This window comes from Sardina pilchardus, chromosome 9, assembly GCF_963854185.1.
Source record: "Sardina pilchardus chromosome 9, fSarPil1.1, whole genome shotgun sequence".
NCBI classification, from domain to species: domain Eukaryota; kingdom Metazoa; phylum Chordata; class Actinopteri; order Clupeiformes; family Clupeidae; genus Sardina; species Sardina pilchardus.
Window position 1 is genome coordinate 30,093,199 of NC_085002.1, and position 22,434 is coordinate 30,115,632.

Consider the following 22,434-nt stretch of genomic DNA (forward strand, 5'->3'; position numbering starts at 1 on the left):
ACGTGGATTCGGTGACTGCAAGAGGACCTGTGAAGTTGTCAGCGAATTTTTTAGAGGATAGTAACATTATTGAAACGTCTGTTAAACATCAGTCTTTGTGTGCATCATTACAAGAATAATACTAGTTGCCTTCGACGTTGTCAAGAGAAGAAAGATGCAAAAGCTGTTCCTCTTGTTGGTTTTAGTCGCTTCAGTCTGCTCTGAATCGGTGAGTAAGTTAATATTCAACAGCCAGTCGTTAGCTTTTGGCTAGCTGTCGATAGCTGAAAAACTAAAGAATTTTGTGTTACACAAGGTTGCTTTAACCAGTAATTTTCCTCTAAGTCTATGTTGAAGTTGGTGTTCTGTTACTGACGGAATGCCTATGTGGTTTCATGTAAGCGAAGTTGACGCGATTTCTTCGTCTCTAGTTAGTAAACTCTTTTGAACACAATGTGTTGTACGATGTGTTGGAAGTGTGCGGTGAAAGTTAACGTGAACGTTAACATTACTGTGTTGCGCTAAGTTAAATTAGCTAACATTAACTAACAAATTAGTGTATTGTTGATTCGAGAGTGTCCTTTCACACCGAATGTCTTTGACACTTGATAGATTGTACCCCTTTATGTTTCACTCGTTTGATCACTCAACGTAGAAGGACTTGTCTTTATCCAGGGGCTTACGTTTACTGTGTTATTGGGATATTAAGACTAGCCATTGTAACTAGCCAGATAGCTATAGGTTAATCCAATTCAGACAGATGGACTTGTAATACCATTGAGTAGTCACTCTCCAGTCTTAACAATGGTTATGTTGGCACTGCATCACGTTTAAACTAGTTTATCCTAGTGGACGATTAGTATTTGTTTAGCTGTTTTTGTATTCTTTTTTTAATTTAATGGCTTGTATTCGAGGCCTCTGCAATGGGTTAGCAGTTCAAGCTACATCTTTGTATGTTTTTACATTGAGTTTCTTGGGCCTATTATTCAAAGCTATAGGCAATGTAGTGTACAGGGTTGTTGACCTTTATGTTTGAGATAGAGGCCTGTGTACATTGCAATCTCATGGAAATGTTTTTTTTCGTTGTTGGGTTTTTTTGTGCCCTGCCCCTCTTGTTTTGGGGAAAGTACACACAACGTTCTTGTAAATGATTTCAAAGTACAGCCAACACAGTCGTCATTATGTAAACCTCAGGAGTTTGCAGAATGTCATTATTATAGAAAGATTGTTACTTGTTTATCAATGAATTATTTGTGGTACTACAGAGGTTTGAGGTTTACCACTTTTTAGCCCTACGTGTGTGTCTATGTGTGCTCTCACTTAAAAGCACCTGAGAGTGGCATGTCCCGTCACTGTTGATGCATTGTTTTCCTAATGGGAAAGAGTCGCCATGTGCAGATGTCGGCGCTGCTTTGAATATGGGGGTGGGTCAAAATAGAATGGAATGGTAATAGACAGATGCCAGCCACCCAGTGTGGGTGGTGGTCGAGCAGCCAAAATCATGAGCAGAATGCAAATGAACGTCATGGAGAGATTACAGCACTCCACTCTTTGGCCTTGGGAAAAAGGTGTAGGTTAGGTTTCCCCCCTCTCTCTCTCCACCTCCACTCTAGTGGACCTCAGATCCTAATCTATTGCTCAACACAGGCAGCAGATCTTATTACAGGCCTTCATACAGGTCAAATCCCCTGTGTCGTTTTTCACAATACTCAACACTCAAGAGCAAATGGATTGAGATGCAATCTGTTGGGTGGTTAATGGTGTGTCAACGTGATTCGATGGCCAAAATATGAGCGGCTTCTCCACTGGCTGGGAGCTGTGCCCGCACTTCGGTCCGTCGGCCTGTCTGTCTGTCTGTCTGTGTGTGTGTGCGCGCTTCTGTTCATCTGCCAGTTTTGTAGATGGTTGCGCGACTGTTTTCCCAGCAACTTGGAAGGGCCAGTGGCAGTGGCTGACCAGCATACATCAAAAGCTGCGCACAGCTCGCTGAACTCTGAAGCACATCCCATGCCAAGAGCAAGAGAGACTGCTACATTCCTCAAAACCATGCAGAAGCTGCTGCTCGTTCTTTCATTTAAAAAAAAAAAAAAACCTCCTTTTCTCTGGCCCCCCCCACCCCCCACTCCTTTTGCGTTTTCCTGTGGAATTTGACCCCTGCTGACCTTGACCGGCCTTCATTGGGATTTTGCACACATGGGCGGATTTAAATGGTCAGGGTTCTTTCGTTAGCCTCCTCCCAGGCCACTGGACAGGAGAATTGCATTCATTCGCCATGACCCACACTCTCGTTTGTCTCTGTGAACAGAATGTTTAGCCACCCTCTTTCAAATTATGGATGCGTTTTCATAAGCCACGCTTTTCAGATGCTGTTAAAGTGACTGTTAGTGTTGTTGTACTTCTTAAAGTTGTAGGTATATTTGTGGAATGGTAATAAGTCTTCCTTTTTTGACTGACATGGTTCTTAATATTATATGCAATAGTTTAGTACAGTGGAGCTAACTCGTTGAACACGTAGGCCTAAATGCAATGCCTAGCAACCAATTGGGCTTGTTGTTTGACCTGAACAGTTTGCAAAAGAAACTTTCAGCTGCCCAACCAACCACACTCCCTAATCAAAACACCCCCCCCTCCCCAAAAAATCTTGTAACTCTTGTCTCTCTATTATGTCTTGTAGGAATGTGTTTTTTTTCTGAATTAGGCGTGAGATCATTTGCACGAGAATGAGCCTGTGTTTTCTTCTTCTGCTCCATCTTGATGGGCTGAATTGAATGCCCCGTGAAAGGGCCACAGGGAGAACATGATAAATACTTTCACCAGGATGTAATAATGGTTTCTGCATTGCTGTCCACTGGGCTATAAAATCCCTTTTTGAGGATGGAATGTTGGCAGTGTGAGAGAGGGTTTTGATCTGCTTTTGGTAGAAAGATGTTAAGAATTTTATGCATTTACTCCGTCTTCCCCTGAATTGTCCTCGGGCTCATTAGCGGCCTGTTAGTCTTTTTTTCTTTTTAAATGCCTGTGTTGTTTTTTGATTAGTATAATGTTTCTTCAAGATTTCCATTACAAAAAACTCCCCAGATATTCTTTAGGGAAATGGTAGACACACGTTTCAATAAAAATGTGTTTTTTTGTAGATAATGTTTTGTTCATTGTTAAGGGAAGACATCCCTGTTTCCTGTCCTCTTGATTACATGGTGGACGTGCCCCTGCCTTAACCTCTTTAGCTGCTCTGGTGAAGTTGTTCAATAGGCCTATTTGGTAAAAGTCTGCGAGTGGACGTCGTACATAGCCAACTTATTTTGTTTGCTTATCTAGTTCCCAATTGATGTAGGCTTACTTGACATTTGGGAAGGGGGAACCCATGTTCCCCATGCATGTAGAGAAATTAGTCACTTCCTTGAACAACTGTATATGTGTGTTTTGAGGTGTGATGTCTGATACCACACTAAAACTTTCTCAATCTAAAATATATACCCAGGGGGCAAAACCCCCTTTGTTAGGGAAATCAGACATGGGCTGCTGTAAAAGGTTGTCATACAAAAATAAAATCTAGGGTGTCCCAGGATCACAACCTGGGTGGACAACCAAGTCAATAAGCTGCTGTTTGTGTGTTATCACCCTCTTTATGCCCCATTATAAGTCTATGGACGAATATATTATGGGGTGAATAGGGTAAAAATTTTAAGAAATAGATATTCCCACAAAAATTTCTCAGATGATTATTTACATTAAGGCAATACTTTTTTGTATTGCAAGTTTTCTGAAATACTTTATACATTTATGTAGATGAACCATTATCAAATGAAATATGCACGGATTTGCATATACATATAGCCTTGGGCTTGGGGGGCTTAAAGTGCACCTCTATCAACCAAACAAACTTTTGGTGAAAGGTCCGACTATGCTGAATATAAAAATGAATGTTAACATGGGACAATTTTGGGTTACAGTAACATAAAGCTACATGGGTGTACATTGAGAATCCATGCATTACAATACAATGCAAATACTATAGAGAGATTCATTGTCAAATGTTGTGGAAGAAGGTGAGACTTGTCTCAGCACATATTAAATCATATCTACAGGGTTTAAGATCCTAGAAAATATATAGGTTAGGCTCAGCCTAGGCTGTTTCTTACTGTATTTACCCATAAGGTACAGGCCAAACTTTTCTATTGCGTACATTTAAGTGTATGATGCCTCATTTACATATTTGTGCATGATATTTAAAAAACTTGCAATACAAAAAAGTATTGCCTTAATGTAAATAATCACCTGAGAAATTTTTGTGGGGATATCTATTTGTTAAAATTTTTACCCTATTCACCCCATAATATATTCGTCCATAGACTTATAATGGGGCATAAAAAGGGCGATAGCACACAAACAGCAGCTTATTGACCGGGTTGGCCACCCAGGTTGTGATCCTGGGACACCCTAGATTTTATTTTTGCATGACAACCTTTTACAGCAGCCCATGTCTGTAAAACACCCTTTGCCCCCTGGGTAATAAGTGACTTTTGTAAAAAATCAATCGGCATACAATACAAACTTTAATTCTGAGATTAATGTATCTAATTCTTCCATCCTACAAAGTTTTGTCAGCCTAGAAATGCTACTTCTAAGATATGACATCTAAACATGGCTTTCAAGATGAGGTGTTTTTGACAGTATAATAGCTTTAAAAATCAAGGACAAAAGGTAATGTTGACAAACTTTGAGCAAAATCTGGGACGGTATTAGCCTGGGTTTTTCCATACTGCCTTGCGCGGTGATTTCAATCCCGCTGCTAAGCCAGTCTGGAAACTAACGCCCTAATGTTCGCCTGATGTTGGCGAACCAATCACAGAACATCCGAGAAGTTTCCGTTGCCCTCTTGCGTCTACATTCGACGCCAAAGGATTTACGGCAGCCCTTAGCGTTGCATACGAACGAGTTGGGTGAGCTATGCGCATTTGATAGACATCCGTGGCGCCCAATGAACGGATCTGGGCATTTTTTCAAATACGAGAAAATGAACGTCTGGTTGCCAGACCACGTCTCATTTGAGAAGTGGGAGGCGTTAGCCAGGCTAGGACGGTATGGCAACTATTGAGTTTTTGTTTCCAGTTTCCAAAACATGTAACCTTCTCTACAGACAAGAAAGCTTTAGTTGACGTTTGTCATTGAAATACAGCGACATTTGTGTTGGGGAAACCCACGTTCCCTATGCTTGTAGAGAAATGACTGTCACTGCGTTGAACAGTCGCATATGTGTTAACCACAGGCTTTTGATGTGTGAGGTCTGATGCTGCATGCGCTTAAATCTTAATCTCACAGTCTGCTGGTTGTGGTAGATCTGAAGGCAGATATAAAGCTCTCAAACCCCTTTGTGCAGGCCATATGTGAATTATGAGGTGGCTTGTGAAAGGAATCAAGATGGCAGAGCGAGGAGTTTTTTTTTCTGCTCCCCAGTGGGTTTCCCCAGTGCTATTGCTCGACATTGCGCCTGCAAGAAACATGCCCCCACAAAATTCCCCTAAGATTTGCTTTCTTAGGTTTTTTTTTTTACTTAATTTCTCACTCAAGTCAATTAGGTAACCAAAGCAGTGTAAAGACTTTTTAAAAAGGTCTTTGGCCATAGAGACTACATTGTCTCATGTTATACTCTAACCAGTATTACTGTTTTTGTTGGAGACTTCTGTGCCACAGTTGTATTATACAATACCAATTGTTTGGCATGGTGGGACAATGACCTGGCCATTCGGGTTGTTCAGAGCCATTGAGTGTTGAAACACCCTCACTTAGAAGTGAGGAGCTTAATTAATGAAAGCCTGTGACATCCTCAAAGACATGAAAGAACTTCACATGAAATGGGCAGGGATTGGTCTTCTGTTGCTGATCTTCCCTTTGGGAAATCACATTCCTCTGAGTCATCTATAGCGGGAATGGTTGATGTAGAAGTATTTTGGAACAGCATGAGTACACACACAGACTTCCAAAGATTTGGATGACTCATGTGTGTGCTCGCGTACGTGTCTGGGTCAAGGGGGGATTGGTAGCCATATCATTGATTTGATGCACATTCCTTTTTAGGACTTCTCGCACTCTTTCTGATTTCAACATATCTGCGTTGGCTAGGCTAAAACAGCCAAGTGAGCTTGTTGCTTTAAGATGTCTGTCTTTTGTGTCCCGGGAGTCCGAGCTGCCGTGCCATGGGGAGGCCTGTGGTGGTGAGCGAGGCTCGAACGAGGCCAGATGAAAACTCTCGGCTATTTTTAGTTCCACTGAAGGTGGATGGAATCTGGAGCGGTTTCAACCCCTGTGTGTGTCCGCAACAACGCTGAGGCTGCCTCACTCCAGCCAGCCAGGCTGTATGTATCTCAGGAGGATGTGCATCCTAAACTGAAGCAGAACTGTGCATCGCAAATCCGATTGGTTCAAGTGACACGGAACAAGAGCCAGGGCAGTAATTGGATGTGATCTGAAAGGACGTGGTCAATCTCATTGAGCCAGAGGACGACGGACCGCAGGGACTTGCCACCAACCCGTTGCCATGGGGTTGTGATTAGGAATGTGACTTTGGCAAAAACATATTTTTTTTGAGGCTGTTTGGGAAATGTATTGGACCCAACTGTGGTTAAAAAGGAAATAAAAGTTGAGCTATAATTTCATGGCCATACATGTATTCATCAATTACTTGAACAGTTCTTAAATTCTCAGCTCTCTTAGAAACAGTAAGGTTGAGAGACCCTCACATGGTTTAAACATTGCAAGAGGCAGACCCTCATGCATGGACTGATTGAGTCAATGGAACAGATGCTCGGCCATTTGCAAGCAGATGGGGGGATTTAGCTCTTCTGGTCTGCCAGCCCTGGGTAAGGCCAGGGTTTAGCTAGCCTCTTAATTTGCATGGACTCCAGGCTCCCAGAGCCACTACTCACTTCAGTTTAATGAGCTGGGGGAGGGATGCTGCTCATGGTTAGGGCTGTAACTTATTTGATTTCCGCTGGCAGTGTCAGTGTCGTTACACAGTGGAACTGTCCTCAAAGCAAGGGGTGCAGTAACAAACCCGGCTTAGAGAGAAAGCCTGGTCTTTTACATGAAATGAAAATGCTTTAAAAAAAAAAAAAAAAAAATGCGTTATGAAATTGAAAGCGGTTTAACCGACCACAGAAGGGACTTTCTGTGCAAGAGGTGTTTGAACACAGGAAAACAACTTGAAAATCACAGTCTGACCCAAGATGGAGACCATTCCACTCTTAACCCAATTGTCATTGTGAAGATGTGTGCCTGTGTCTTTTCAATCAACTCAGGCATGACTTGGGTTTATATTGTTGTGGAAAATGCCTTAGAATGTGGGCTGTTTTCTTGTAATGACTGTCATCTGCCCACATTTCTGTGGTTGTGCAGTATGGTGAAAGGTTTCAGACCATTGTTAAATGTTCTTGTTTGTCTCATAGCTCTGAAACGTTTAGCTTTATTATTATTATTATTATTATTTCAAACAAAATTTCAAAACATATGCAAATTCACAGAAGTCACAGAAGCTTAAGGTGTTGAAGACAACAAATTGAGTAAGGATGTTTTTGTTTTGTTTTGTTGTTTTTTTCTTTTGCCCTTTTCCTCTTGTAAGTTCATGTTTGACTTTGATGTCAAATCTGGTCGGTCTTGTGTTTGACAATTGGCATGAGAGCGGGACCTCATAGAGCTTCTGCTGTGTACACGTCAAGATCATTCCCCCGGCCCTGAGCTTTCATCGCTCAGCTGGCTGCCAGCAAACCTGTCACGACAGGCTCTCTCCCCTGCATAGCCACTATAGGGAGGAGTGGGTGGCTTACGATAAAATGGAGGGATTGCCAGGTGTGTGTGTGTGTGTGTATTGAGAAGGAGAAAGAGATGGCTGCTGGCTCTGACTTGTTGGAGCAAGATGGAGTTCTGAGATAAGTCTTGGAAAGTCCCCAACCTTGAGCTCCATCCAATTTGTCTGATCTGTTGCATTGCATACGTATATTAATTTTTCAGCGCAGCACCACAGAACTGTAGTGTTTTTTTGTTTTGTTTTGTTTTTAATTCTCCATGGTGGTGCTCGAGTGGTTGCCGTTTTGATTCTGGAGCAGTTTTCACACCACTTGGTTCAAAGCATGTGGAAGCTGGCTGCTGTGGCAACAGGGCAAATAAAATGGCCTCCTGTTCTGTCCTGTTCCAGCTCTCGGTCTGGAACAATGGCATTCTCTGAGCACTCCCTTAAGTCAAATGCAACCTAAAGAGACAGAGAGAAAGAGAGGGGATTAACTTCCATCTAGCCAATTTGAAACAAAGCATTTCAGCCCAATTAAATCAGTGGAAGTCTTTGCCTCCGGCATGGAATTTTGTTGCCAGCTCCTGATAAAAGAAGCCTACGCATAATCACCCCAATGAGATCTTGAGTAATGTGGTAGGCCTACTCTAAAGGTCACACCAGCGATAGATTTTTGTACTAGTTTTGAAAGGGAAGTGGTTCACCACAATTAACAGACTGGCTATTTTCTGTTCTTTAAAAAAAAGGAGAACGTCCCCTATCTAATTCTCTCTTTGACTTGTGATGGGATAAGAAAAGGATTGGGCTTTGTATGTAAGGAGCAGACCACCTGGCTGAGGATATTTGAAGGCATTGAGTTGCATTTCTCCTGAACCAGCCTTGAGCAACCATCCAGAACTGATAAAAAAAAAACCTCTCCCCTTCTCACTCCTCTCCCCTTCTCACTCCCTTGGCAGTCCAGCCGAAGCTCAACAATGAATAATGCATGACTGTTTCTTTAACCGTAGACGAGGCCACAGCCCAGCCAGGTGTTACCTAAGCGCATGCCTGCGTCTGGTGTCTGCTCTGCAATCAGTGCAAACCCAGCACAGCGATGATATCTGACCGGGGCGCGACTTTGCCTGCCAGAGACTTTAACCCAAACATGCCTGGCTCCGACTCCGCTGCGAGAACATTGGCCATTTACACCTCGGGGCCAGCGCCCACACTCTGTGTGTTTATACGTGTCTGCGAGTGCATGTTGCAGCATCCTCAGGCCAATGGATGGTTGATAATTGGATCAGGCCATCAAATTGTCTTTGTTTAATCTCATTGACTGTGCCTACTTGGCAAAGGGCAATGAAGTTAAATGGTGATAATATGATTAGCAAGGGTAATGTCTTTCGAGTACAATAAGCTCCGCCTTGTGATGACTGTGGATATGGGGAGATAACCATTACTTAAATGCTCCCCCGCCACCAGCACCTCCCTTCATGTTTGTTTTCAGGGGTATGCAAAGGGTAAAAGGTCAAAGCTGTGAACCAAACCAGATCAGCAAAGGTGTAATGTGTCTATTTCTCTGAAATTAGCTGCGACTGCTGTGTGTCTTTGTTCATGTGGCTGGGCTATCAGCCACTTCCTGCCTTGCCTTTCCTTTCCGATAAGATAGGCCAAAGGTTAATGGCTTCCTCATATGGTTTGACCTTTGAAGACACTTCCTCCTTGAGATATATAGTTTTTTGTCTGAAGTCGAGTTTCTCACCACCACTGTCTATTAAAACCAGGATGCTTGTAAAGTAGACGGCGTGCGACGATCGGTTGTCCTCTTTGCTCCCACAACATTAAAAAAGACCTATGTGAAACCAAATACATGGGAAATAGTTAGCCTTTTATGAAGTAGCCTTGCTGTTGTGAAATGTCTCCCCTGAGCTCATTGTCTTGCTTTGTTAGCGTGCCAGTTCTAAAGTGTTGTTTTTCTCACGTGTGTGTGTATGTGTGTGTGTGTTTCCGCTCAGCAGGCGAGAGAGACTGAGACGTGGATGCCCATGAAGGCTAAGCAGTCTCAGGAGGACCTGGTGTCGTCGGGTGACTCCCAGAACGGTTCCGACTTCGAGATCACCAGCGACGACGAGGACGATGATGACGACTCATTCTACGATGATGGCTTTTCAGGCTCTGGAGATGATGGTCAGTTTGTGAATGATGATAATAATACATTTTATTCATAAAAGCACGTTATATAGTAATATTATATTTCTACATTTTTGCAATTGTTTATACCTCACGTGATTTCCTCCTTGTTTTCTCCCTGTGATCTACAGAGTCCTTCAAAGAGATTGTGCCAACATCTAAGGTATTACTTATTCCTTTTGCTTACCATCACTACTCATTTAATGAACAAGATCTATTAGAACTACTTGAGTCTGGAGCCACATGTAACACATGTTCATCTCTCCCCACTAGCCAAACCTCAACGACAACAGGATCCCAGAGCAGGGAGACTCCGAGAAGCCACGACCCACCGTGGACGAGAACGACATTGTGGCCAAGAACGAGGTCGGCGTGCGCTCGTCAGGGTTCGAGGAGTACCCACCCAACGTGCTGATGTCCCAGTCGGGAGACGATAAATTCTTTCACAGGACTGAAGTGATTGCAGGTAAGACTCCCTCCCCACACAACAGCACAACAATACAACCCAACATCACGATACACAATTACGTAAGTCCCACCAGCATGCCATGTAAGAATGCTGTGCTAGCGCTGGCCAATGTCTTTCCTAATTGTAGCTGCGTGCTGTGCCTGTGCACTGTTTACAACCTCCCTGCTGGCTCGCCTGAATGGATGTTGATGTCTCTTCTGTTCCAGCCCTGATTGCTGGCGGCGCAGTGGGCCTGCTCTTCTCCGTGCTCCTCATTCTGCTGCTCGTCTATCGCATGAAGAAGAAAGATGAGGGCAGCTACGACCTGGGCAAGAAGCCCATCTACACGAAAGCCGCCACCATGGAGATCTACGCCTAAAGGTCGGGGAGTGGAGTGCCTCTGCAGCCCCCCCCCCTCCTTTCCTCACAGTGCCTCTGAAACTCAGCCGCTAAGCTTTCTCTCTCTATCTCTCTATTTCTCTCTCTCTCTCTCTATTCCTGGACTGCCTCACACCTGATCCTCCATGCTACCAGAAAAGCCAGAGAGAGAGAGGGAGAGGTACAACTCTGAAAATTGAAAGAAAGACTGACTGTAAAATACTCTCTCCTCAGTCATGCCATTGTAATCTGATGAGATGTCCCCCAATCAGTGGGTCTTGTAATTAAGGGGCCATGTTCCTTTTTTTCTTATTTTTTATTTTTATTAACATCATGAGAAGGCAATTAGGAGAGGTGTTGCCAAACATCAAATATTTGTTTCTTTTGTTTCCTTTTAATTTAAATATTTAATAACTCCACCCAAAGTGAAATGCTTAATGTCCTGAGCTGCACTGGAATTCAATATGTCTATCGGTGTGTACGCCCCTCCGGAGGTTTTTGTTTTGTTTTGTTCATTTTTAAGCTAGAACACTAAAAGTTGTAATGCGGTGCTCGGTCTGTGATATGGTACTGAGATCATCGTAACGTTATTTATTTTCTCCCTTCCAGTCATCCACACCTGTCCTCATATCCGTCATGGTGCTGCAGGAGTTGATGTTACTGTGGCATTTATGTGTTTTTCTTTCCTTCTTTTTTTTTTTTTTTTTTCAAGTTTCTTGTTTTGGATGAATCCCTGTGTACAATGACTGATGTGATTATCTCAATTTTATCCTTTTTTAAGCTAAGGCTAAAAATCAGTGGTTCGAAAAAAGAAAATGCAGTGCGTTAATATGAAATAAAATCGGTTGGTACTATGTGCTCTGGCTATCATGTAGCGGAGGGACTCAAAGGAGAAAGCTGCTTTAGGTGTAAGGGGAGGAGCATGGTCTCAGTCTCGGTACAAGGGAGTGGTGTGTGTGATATGGGAAAGATCACATATACTCTAAAGCGGCGTTCTATCAGCTGATTGCTATGCCCAATCGCATAGGCTCTCTGGATGCAGCTGTCTTAGTCAGCAAAGCCGTTTTTAACAGGTACATGTTTGCTGTTGATGACTCACATTCTCTGCACATGGACTTTGAATTTCCAGGGATTTGTAAATAGCCATCAAAATAAAGTCAAAAAGAAAAAAAAAATGGGTACTTGGGCCATTTTGTGGCAGACTGTTAGTAACCAAATATTTAAATGCCAAATTTTTTATTATTTTGTTTTCCACTCATGATTTTCCTCTTCCCCCCCCAGTTTCACAACAATACTGCTTATAAACATAGACACAGAAATAAACTGCACAATTTTTAGTTTCTTTAGAAACTCAGTGGGACACATTTTCAAAATGAATGACCAATTCTAGTACTAACTTCTTCGTCTGTGTTCAGTGTTCTGGTAGATAACATGTTTCAGGTTTTTTATGTATTAATTTAACTGTCAAATATTTTATTGCCTTCTTTCAGGTTGGGGCTTTTCCCCTCTAAGCTGTTGTATATGTGATTTGATTTTTTTTGTTTTTGTTTTTTATATATAAAATATATATTATACACTAGTTTTAAGATTTCTGAAGCAAATAGTTTTGAAGCAGTTTTTTATTTTGTAAGAGTTTCTATTCCTTTTAGACATTTTTGAGCGGTATATATTTATGTTTTGTAGAAGGATTGCTATGTAATTGTTCAGGGGAAGAGGATTGAGCCATGTGTCATTAGCATGGGAAAAATAAATCTGCTGCTTTTCGTCATAACAAGAGATGTGAATCACCAATCGAGTGGAGGAGTCAATGAATCATTGATTTCTGTATGCAGATTCTGATCTGTTTGGAAATAAAGCTATTTTTATGCACACAAGTTGAACCTCTCCAGTCTCTCTCTTGGGCCTTTTATTATTATTCTTGTCTGTTACCCCTTTTGATGTAAGGCAAACTAGTTGGTATCATCTTCAAATTTATATTTTATGGTATATGTTTATGTGAATAACAGACACGTCTTTGTCACCAGCCATCTAAGCTATATGTAGCTCTGAGGTCCAGGACCACACGTCCTGCAAAAATGTAGGATTGTCATGTAAGGATGGAATGCTTTCAGTCAGACAATGCAGCTATCATATATAAAGCAGTGGTTCTCAAAGGAGGGCTGCGACACCAAGGCCAAAGTTTCTGCAAAACATTTTGCTTTAAAATTATAAAGTTGTGCTTTATCTTTTTTTTTTAAATATATATATAATATCTACGGATGACCTTTTACACCAATAAAACAACCAAATTGAGTCTTGCCCCACATTGACCTTTAACTCTGATGTGAATCATTTCACTCAGGTCATGATGAGCCGTTCCTAAGAAATGAAGAAATGTTTGAAAATGAGTCTGTGCTTAATTATTATGATTATGAGGGGGGTCCTCAGAAGTATCCTTCCCCACTATGGTCTCGTGGTCTAAAGACACCAGTTAGCATGGAAGTGGTATTTTTCCAGTGCTCACATGGCTGTTCCATTTTCAACATGTTTTAGGTAGTTGGCTTTCCAGCCCCTACTAGGCCTACTGCTGCTGAGAGCTTGATGTGAAGATAAATAAACACTGTCAAAAATGAAAAGCAAAATAAATGTTGATGGAATGCATGGTATAACATGCATGGTATCCAGATTTGTATCTGGATAAAACAGTGTTGCTTATGCTAAGAGCATTTCAAATTAAACTGTTTCAAATTAAACTTTTAAACTGTTAAACAGCCATTCATTCTCTCTAAAGAACAGATCCTGTTTTGTTTTTTGTTGCTCTATCTTCTGTAGGATGACAGCGACTTGCATTTTGTGTATATTTGTGTACTTGTTACTGCAAGTAGGCTACACACAAAACTGTCAGTTACTGTAAAAGTTGAGTGGTAGACATTTACTGAAATATTTCAAAATGAATTAGTTTCTGCAGAAACATATCACCTTGCATGATCCTGTTCTCTGGAGGCTAGTTTTACCCTGAATAATGGATGGAAGTTAGTCATCAGCGTTAGCGGTAACTTGGGAATAACCCCACCCTGTATTGAGACGTGTGTGCAAAGATCCAGAAAGGGACAATGAGCCAGCGTGCCACGGCCTGTCTCTCTGCAGCTGTCTTAAGCAGCAGTAGCCACGCTGAGCAGCTACGTCTTCACCCCACTCATACAGTAGTCAGACTTCTCCCCTGGCTGCTACCTGTACCTGTTACCTTTGACACTGTAATGCCGAGGAGCGGGCCACGTTTTCACAATAACTCTACACATCAATATTGCTCTGCAGTCATTTAAGCCTCCTCACTACTCGTCACATGTCAAAACCACAGGTGTCCGTAACAACGGCAAGCGCTCAGGTTACATAATGGCGTGCTACGAGTAGAGGGTTTACATTATATCTCACTATGGGGCGAGGAACAGCCTGTGTGTGCTTGTGTCCCGCTTATAGTGGTTGTCAGGTCAGTTGCTTTCATGGTTAACATGATGACTTTGTAGTCAGGTAGGCTGTACTTCACAGGCCCCATCCACGCCGTCATCCATCTACCAAGACCTGCGCCAGGCTAGTCATCCCTGGTGCATTGGTTCCTGAGGTTGTGTCTGTTTGTGAGTGAGTAAGTGAGTGAGTGAGTGAGTGAGTGAGTGAGTGAGTGAGTGAGTGGTGAGTGTGTGTGTGTGTGTGTGTGTGTGTGTGTGTGCAAGTGTGACTCTGCAGGAGTGTCTGGTTCAGCCCAGCCCTGACCCACAGACTCCCCCACCCGCCACTCTGACCTGGTGATTCACTTCAGTTCAAATGAGATTAGATTAGATTCAACTTGTACAAGCACAAAAACGAAAAGCAGTTTGGATCTCAAGAACTATGGATCCCAAGAAGGGCAATTCATGTCCAGCTTGTCCAGTGTGTACATATTCAAACTTCAACCTCCAAGGTCGGAATATAATAGAGAACCTGAGCAGCAGGTCAGTGTGGGCAACAGAAGACAAACAAATACATAAATAAATAACATAAACATGAATGAATATTAAATGCAACCCTGATAATAAATGTAATGGTCACTTAAATGCTTTGTGTTGTTCAGTCCTCCCCGAAGTAGGAGTAAGATTAGTTTCGCTGCCCCAACTATTTAAGAGTCTGGCATGCTCCCTCCAGCAACAGGTTTCATGCCGTTTTTCTGTCAGCAGCATGCTTCTGGATAACGGCCATGCCTCATCACCTGCAGGCTCCTCTGACACACAGCTTCCAGTAGCACGGTGGCAGCACACCAGGTATGACGCATCGCTCACAACACCTGGAACTGCAGAAACATGTGGCTGGAGGCTGTGGCTGTGGTGAATCCTCAACTCTCCCCTTCTGCTGAACTGGGGAGAAGAACCATGCATCAGGACCACACTGAATTGAACTGTCTGCGTGATTTTAGATGGTTTTCCGCTGTGCATATTAATTCACTGCTGATTTTAGAGCCGCCTTCAGAGCAGTCAGATTCTCCTCACACCAGCCATTCTATCATGCATATGCATAATGGTTCAATATCTCACGTTGTAACCAACAGGTCAAGGCCTCCAGCTGATTGGTTTAGAAGAGTAATCTCTTGACCACATCAAAACCCCACCACATTATTCAGTTGGTGCGCACAGCCACCAGGAAAAGGCACTGTAAACACTCTCACTTATGATCACTGTGTTCTTGTGCACTCCCTGAAGCTGATGAGCCATATGGGGAGAAAACCAGAGCACTATGCAACAGGAGTCAAAGCCTTCCTGTGTCAGGAACACTTCACATCTTCTGCCACTGCATAGACTCATTGCATATTTTTGCTTGTCTTTTTTTTTGTTTATTTGGTCTTGGGTTGTCTTGTTGTCTTGGGTTGGCTCTGCTTGTGTTGATTTTGTAAAGCGACCTTGAGTTTGAGAAAGGTGCTACATGAATATAAGGTATCGTTATTATTGTTATTATTAAAGCAGCCAAGGAGGTTGATGCAGAAGACGTGCACCATGGGGTGGCCCGAGGAGGGCAATTGAGGGCAAACACTGATGCAGTATAACAGTTTATGGCTGAAAAATACACCTTTAAATGCACTCTCAGTGTACTCCAATGTGTCAGAGGGTGAATTTCTGTCTTAACTTTGAATTACTTACAGAAGTTGACGTAAATGAAGTCATTGTTTTTGCAGTCAGTACTCAGCATGACACAATGGAAATTATGGTTAAAACATCAACACTCATATTCGTCAGATGTTCATTCATTTCCACTGGGTTGTTTCAAAAATATCACCTTGCCTGGCTTATCTCCTTTTCAAAGGATTAGGAGGATTCATTGTGGTGTCATGTCTCATTTGCAGTGAAAATAACATTGCTTTAGTTAAGTTAATGATGTAGCGGGAATTTTTAATGGGGATTTCCTGGTTCTATTTACAGAGTGCCATGGTGTTAGCTTACATGAATACCCCAGTGTTTCGATAAGGAAGCAAGTTAAAGTTCACCTTTGTTTCAGAGACAAGATAGGTTGGTTAGACCATGGTTGATAAACTGGGATTTTTGAATGAATAGACTCACAGTTGTTTTTCCCGTAGTATAACTCACTCCTCCCTTCTCTTCTCTCTCTCCCTCCCTCACACACCCTACAAGCAACTTAAAACAAGCAGCTGCATACAAATACTCAACCCTTCATTCTCTCCTCTCTTTCTCTCTCGCTCTCTCTCTCTCTCTTTATCTGTCTCCCTCTCTGTTTTTCTCTCTCTTCCCTTGAACCATAAACTTTCTGCTCTCTGAAAAGAAGACAAGGAAGTGTGATGAACATCATGCATGACAACACAGACCCCTGGCTTTCCCCTGCAGTAAAAAAAAACCCAGAGGAGAGCGGAGGACTCGTAAGCACCTGGCTGTTTGCATACCTGACTGCTGGCTGTGTCACAACGCCTCTGGCTGTAGAACAAAAACAAGGAAATGAGTCATCTGAGATAAGCGATAACAACGATGGAGGTCTTTAATAATACCATAAAGCATAGGAAAGTGTACTGAACATAGCCCTCACCAGAGCAGATTGACTGGAACAGTTTTATCTTTAGGTTAGGCCTATATGCTCTACTTTATATATATCAAGATTCTTTAATTCTATAACACTAAAATTGAGTTGACATTTAAATTGTAGATCAATATGTTTTCTGTTATGGGTCACCTGATATATCTGAGGATATTTTTTACTATGTAGGCCTACCCATTGAAGTTTTTCATGCATGGAACTGTTGCCTTCTGCTGGCTAAAAGTGGTTACTACAACCTTGGCAGCTCAAGAAAATATTTCATGTTATGTAATAACATGTGCTGACATGTCCAACCAAGAGTAAGTGTTGTTATCTAATGACTACAATACATTTTGATATTTTGCATCCTTGATGTTTTATGTCCTTGACCACATATTTGCTTCTGATATATCTTTTGATTTAGTATAGTTTAGATCTAAAGTTCCAACACCACCACTAGAAATACCACATAAAAATTAGAGTGAAAAAGAAGTTCTCTCAATCTTTCTGACACAAAAGTTTGAACTGACATTTACAATTGCAAACACTGCTAAATCAATCAATATCACACAGATGACTTTCTTGCCTTCATCATTGCTCCCAACCATCCCATTTTCAGAAGATGATATCAATGAAGGGGTTAACTGATTAGAATATGTATCACAGATTCTAGTATTGATAACTATCAGTAGTCAGTGGATTTAGCTTTGCCATCCATTGACTTTGACGTTTACACCGAGTTTTATCCACAAGATGGCATTGTAAACCCACATCATCTCAATTTCGCTCCCTCTTATAAATGTTATGGGACGTTTGTGAACACTCAGAAGGCAAATGGCTTTCATCTGTTTTTCTGATTATTCTAAGCAATGGCAAAGATTAGTGAGTCACATTTTCAGGCTGAATAACAAAACAGATGCAAAAGAGGCCCTGGTTGTAAATAAGGAAAATGACTGACAGGGCCAAAGGTAAACAGATTCCACAACAGGGCCAAGGATATGTCGGGGTCCAGACGTCATTCATGTATCCTTCGACAAAGACAATTCAGTGGAAAAGACCAGTAGGCCTACCAATAACCTAAATCAAACAACTTGTGTAATGACATTTACATTGCAATGAAGGAACTGTGGCTTTAGCAGAAAATGAGACAATTACAGTCTACTCAAAAATTAAGCAGAGACAAGGATGAATGACATACAGTAATCACCTGGAGTTCGGGGGTGCAGTAATCATTAGTGATTTCATTATCCAGAGTTTCATTAGCCAGTAGCGCACAATCCCAGCTCTGTCTAGCAGCGCCAGGAGCAGGCGCTGTAGTTTATTTTATCATTCGTAACTTTAACAGTTAATACCTGTATGTTTCCAGCATAATATTGTGTCTGGCAGAGAATGCTAGAAAAAGTATCCCCGCATAAATAAACCGATATATCCGCAAGCTGGGTAACGGAAGGGCCACGCAAAGGTTGGAGGCTGCGGCTGTCATGCAGGAGCACGTATTGCGATGTATGAGCCACTCTCCAGGCTTTTGCTTGTCTCAAAGGTGATTTCACTTAAGTTACATGTGTGAAGAGTTGTAAGTTCACCCTCAAAAGCCAGGTCAAAGTCATCAGTAATGTGCTATGCCTTACAAGACATCAAAAAAGTGCTCCTGTTTAATTTTTCCACCTGAAAAAAAAGTCCCCGAAGACCTAAAGTGAAACATGGCTGAGAACCAAAAAATGTTTCAGGTGGTTTCATGTAGCACGCTTGCATGCTTAAATCAAAGGGCCACTCATTATGCTACCAGTTGGCCTGGACCAGACTTTTTTCTGGATTCACTGACCAATTAATTGCAATTAACTACAAATGGATTCTAAGAACTATGTTTGGTGGGTCAAAATAATAGTTAAGCAACCGTAAGAAATAGTTTTAACACATTTCCACTAATTTAGCAGCAGGAAAGCATAATGCAGTTGGCGTTGTTATTTTATTTAGTCTGTTTGTGGTATGAATCCTATAAAAATCACTTTTCTTTGTTCAGTATCATATTTAGGTCTGAACTGTGTGTTCTACTACTGAGCAGGATTACCATTGCAACAACACATCAACATGGTGGTGGAATGACTGATCCATTCCTGTAATAGTTTTGTATCTTTCAAGAGGTATCTAAAAGCATATCTGTTCAACGTGCACTTGGTCTATTAAGCGCTTTTTAAATTGTTCACTGTTAAATTAATTATTGCATTGTTTTTTATTTGTATGTCGCTTTGAACAAAAGCATCTGCCAAATCCCATAACCATAACCATAACCATAAAAGCTGTCTCACGACAGCCTACCCCAGCTCACGTTCCCTCTTAGTGGGTGAACAATCCAATGCCTGGTGAATTGTGCTTCACAATGATCAAAAGGTTCCTTCATCTTTCAGCTCAAAGATTATTTTTTAAAAAACATAGTTAATTTGTGATGCACAAACAAATGTCTTGAAACACTTTGTGTATTGATTAAGATTGTGCCTCAGTATCTACAGTCTTACAATATGTTTATGTTACTTTTTACAGTAATCATTACTTTTGTGAAATGATGGGCTACTGAACTCAACTCGTGTGATTCCTGTGGTAGTGACCCTTGACCTGCAAACAGCATGAATTTCTCAGATGGCAAAATGGCAAAATCTCGAATCGTCATATAGACCTTTAAACAGTATCTCTCACATGGAAATGTTTATTTGTCTAAATATCTAATAGTCAGCCTGGATGTAATTTCCCAGCAGGGCCATTTTTATAATGACATTCACAACAGCGTCAATCAAACTCAAGCCAGGCGGAAAGCAGAGCAGCGAAGAGTCAACACAGATAATAAAAATATCGGCTTCATGCGTCTGGGTAGCCGATATTTGGGAAGCAATTGCTTGCAGAGCGCAAGGTAAACATTTCCGTCCCAAATTTAAAATGAATGAGGCCTGGCCACTCACGCCCACAAGCACGTAAAGCAAACACCTGCAGCTCAGGTGGAAAACGATGCTCTGGGTACAGACGTCTCTTTCTTCCTGACACACCGCTGTGGAGCGTTTCGGCGAGTCCCACTCATTATCTGCTGGACGGGGCAGCAGCCAGCTCGCTCGCTCGCTCGCTTTGCTGCGGGTCAGTAGAAGGATTTCAGGAAATGGCCTTTACATCTGTAATGTATGCTCCCTCAGGATGGCCAAATAAATCCGCGAGCAATAGGACTCGAAGATGAAATTTTCCAGGGGCCGGGTGGATGTAGTAGAATGGAGGAGGTCATAGCTGAGATTTCCCTGGTCAGCCTTATGCTGTGGTCTTTGTGCATTAGCAGCCATAGAGTGCCTCATAAGGTGGCTTTTGTCTGATGCATTACAGCAGAGGTCTTCAACCTTTAAGGGCCAAGTACCCCTGAGATGGTGGAGGGACCCCCTGCTAGCTAGTCTAACTTATTAAATTGTGTTGTTTAATAAACCAGCTGAATAATAACGTGTAGGTAGACGTGTGCACATATTAACATAGTGTATACCATGCTGAGCCCCTGCGGCCACTGTGAGGGTCTGCTGAGGGTTGCGGACCCCCTGTTGAAGATTTCTGTATTATGGGAATATTTATCTTGGGAATCACCGTCAAAAGGCACAAGTAATATGCTCATCTTCGTCATCATGGTTGTCATTCTGTCATCACCATGTTGTTAATTTAGATGATATGTTTGGACATTTGACTTGATAATGTCAAAAGTCACTCATGCCTAACTCATCGAAGACACACAACAGACGTCCAGCCATTAGGACATGCGACATTTCCCCAATACAAACGCAGATCTCCCAGGCCAGGGTCCCTCTCTGTCTCTCCTCAGGGGCTGACCGACAGTGGCCTGAGGGGGGCAGTGCTGTGTGAGCTATTTGTGTGCTCGTCCTGTCAACCACTCTCTCTCTCTGTCAACCCCCAGATGCCTGTGTGGTGATCACATCTTATTTGTATCAATAACTGTCCAACGCAACATCTGTTAACGATGCAATCTGCCACATTATTTATAAAATATGACCACTCAACACGTCCTATAAACTTTCCCAAACATATTTCAGAAATGATCCTGCAATCCTCAGGCACAGACTGTTCTAGATCTTCCAGTAATACAGGAATGCTTAATAGGGGAGGTCGCCACCCAATGGCAGTCAGGTCTCCTAGTAACATTTCAAAACTCTGTCCACCTTCATGGTAACAAGTGGTCTCTTTATTTTATTGGGAACTGGGCTGGCGATGGAGCATTCTTCTGTGGGTTCTGAACCGCCTCCCGTCTCAATACCGATAGTGTACACTTTTCTCCACACAGAGTTATTACCGTGTCGGGGTACTGCCGATGGGGTGTGTGTGTGTGTGTGTGTGTGTGCGGAGGAGCACATGGACAAAAGATATGTTCTTGCCATTGCGTGCCGCTGAGGCGTGAGGTAGACCACAAGCTGGTCACAGATTTCCTCCTGAGCTTCTTAAAACATCCTGAGAAGAGCTCGGTCCAGGACAGTCAGCCTGAGAATGTGCTGCGCTCACCTTTTTCAATAGTGTGCCTGCGCAATGAGGTTTTCATTTTCATCCCTCAATGAGAATGTTTATGTGTGTGTGTGTGTGTGTGCGTGTGTGTGTGTGTGTGTGTGTGTGTGTGTGTGCGTGCGTGCGTGTGTGTGTGTGTGTGTGTGTGTGTGTGTGTGTGTGTGTGTGTGTGTGTGTGTGTGTGTGTGTGCGCGTGTGTGTGTGTGTGTGTGTGTGTGTGTGTGTGCATGAATGTGTCTTCGTCTTTCTGCGTGTGCATGAGTGTGTGTGTGTGTGTGTCTATGTGTGTGTTTGTGTGTGTGTGTGTGTGACTGTGTGCGCGTGCGTGACACAGGGTGGCTTACTTCTCCAAGTTCGTATCCACTGAGACAAAAACATCAGTGTCTTCTGTTACTGAAAACTGTGGTCTTCAAGCATGAGGCCTTCACTCTGCTCTGACATGCGTATTTGCATCGGAGAAAGCAGGGATTGTGGATTTGGGAATGGTAACAATGAGCAAAGTACGGATAACTGATCTGAGTTCAGCTCTGCTGGACAAGTTTGGCCATTTACCCTGTTTAGTTCTGGCCCAAGTGAAACCATGGTAGTAGGTAATGGAACAGAAATAAACCAGAAGAATGAAATGGAATTTGTTAAGAGAATTCAGAGAATGTCTCCTTAGTCTGGCGTGGTATTCATAGCAAGTGTCAAGCAACATTCATTTGATCAGAGTTCTTTCCTGTGAAGTCTTCCACTGGCAATCGGCCTACATGATGAAAGCTGCAGTATGATCCAACAAGATGTGCTATGAGGGGGGGTGATGGGTTGTCAGAAAGAAGGTAAATACTGTTGGGGGGAGGAGGTGGATTTTAATAAACAAACTGATGAGGTATCCTGGCCTACACTGGTCAATGTGATTTATCCCGTGTTCCCCAAAATTCCACTGGGCCGCGGCTCCTTCATGATCACCACATGGGTCAGTTGAAGACTGTTATATCCAGTACTGGAGCTACTACGGGGTGTAACCCAATAAGAACAAAGACTGTCTATTATATCAAGTGCTGGAGTGGAACCCAAAGCACAAAGACACTGGGCTTGGCATCACCAGCGGAAGAAGTCTGCGATTTCGTTTAGCTTTGCTTGTGTT

At 42.4% G+C, this 22,434-nt stretch overlaps 1 protein-coding gene across 2 annotated transcripts; it reads left to right on the top strand.

Annotated features, from left to right (window-relative positions):
• sdc4 (syndecan 4) lies at positions 1-12,628 on the top strand. Of its 2 annotated transcripts, none has more exons than XM_062544660.1 (5): positions 1-208; positions 9,754-9,925; positions 10,060-10,091; positions 10,202-10,394; positions 10,604-12,628. In XM_062544660.1, the coding sequence occupies exons 1-5, from the start codon at positions 155-157 to the stop codon at positions 10,753-10,755; spliced, it is 603 nt and encodes a 200-aa protein (XP_062400644.1). In that variant the 5' UTR covers positions 1-154; the 3' UTR covers positions 10,756-12,628. The 2 variants fall into 2 exon arrangements, with proteins under 2 accessions (XP_062400644.1, XP_062400645.1); XM_062544661.1 differs by having other exon boundaries at positions 9,757-9,925.
• The last annotated feature ends 9,806 nt before the right edge of the window (positions 12,629-22,434 follow it).

Excerpts from the sequence above, each read along its gene's own strand:
- sdc4 (XM_062544660.1), top strand. The coding sequence starts at position 155 with ATGCAAAAGCTGTTCCTCTTGTTGGTTTTAGTCGCTTCAGTCTGCTCT. Across the intron at positions 209-9,753 it reads CTTCAGTCTGCTCTGAATCG|CAGGCGAGAGAGACTGAGAC; the intron begins GTGAGTAAGTTA and ends GTTTCCGCTCAG. Across the intron at positions 10,395-10,603 it reads CAGGACTGAAGTGATTGCAG|CCCTGATTGCTGGCGGCGCA; the intron begins GTAAGACTCCCT and ends CTTCTGTTCCAG.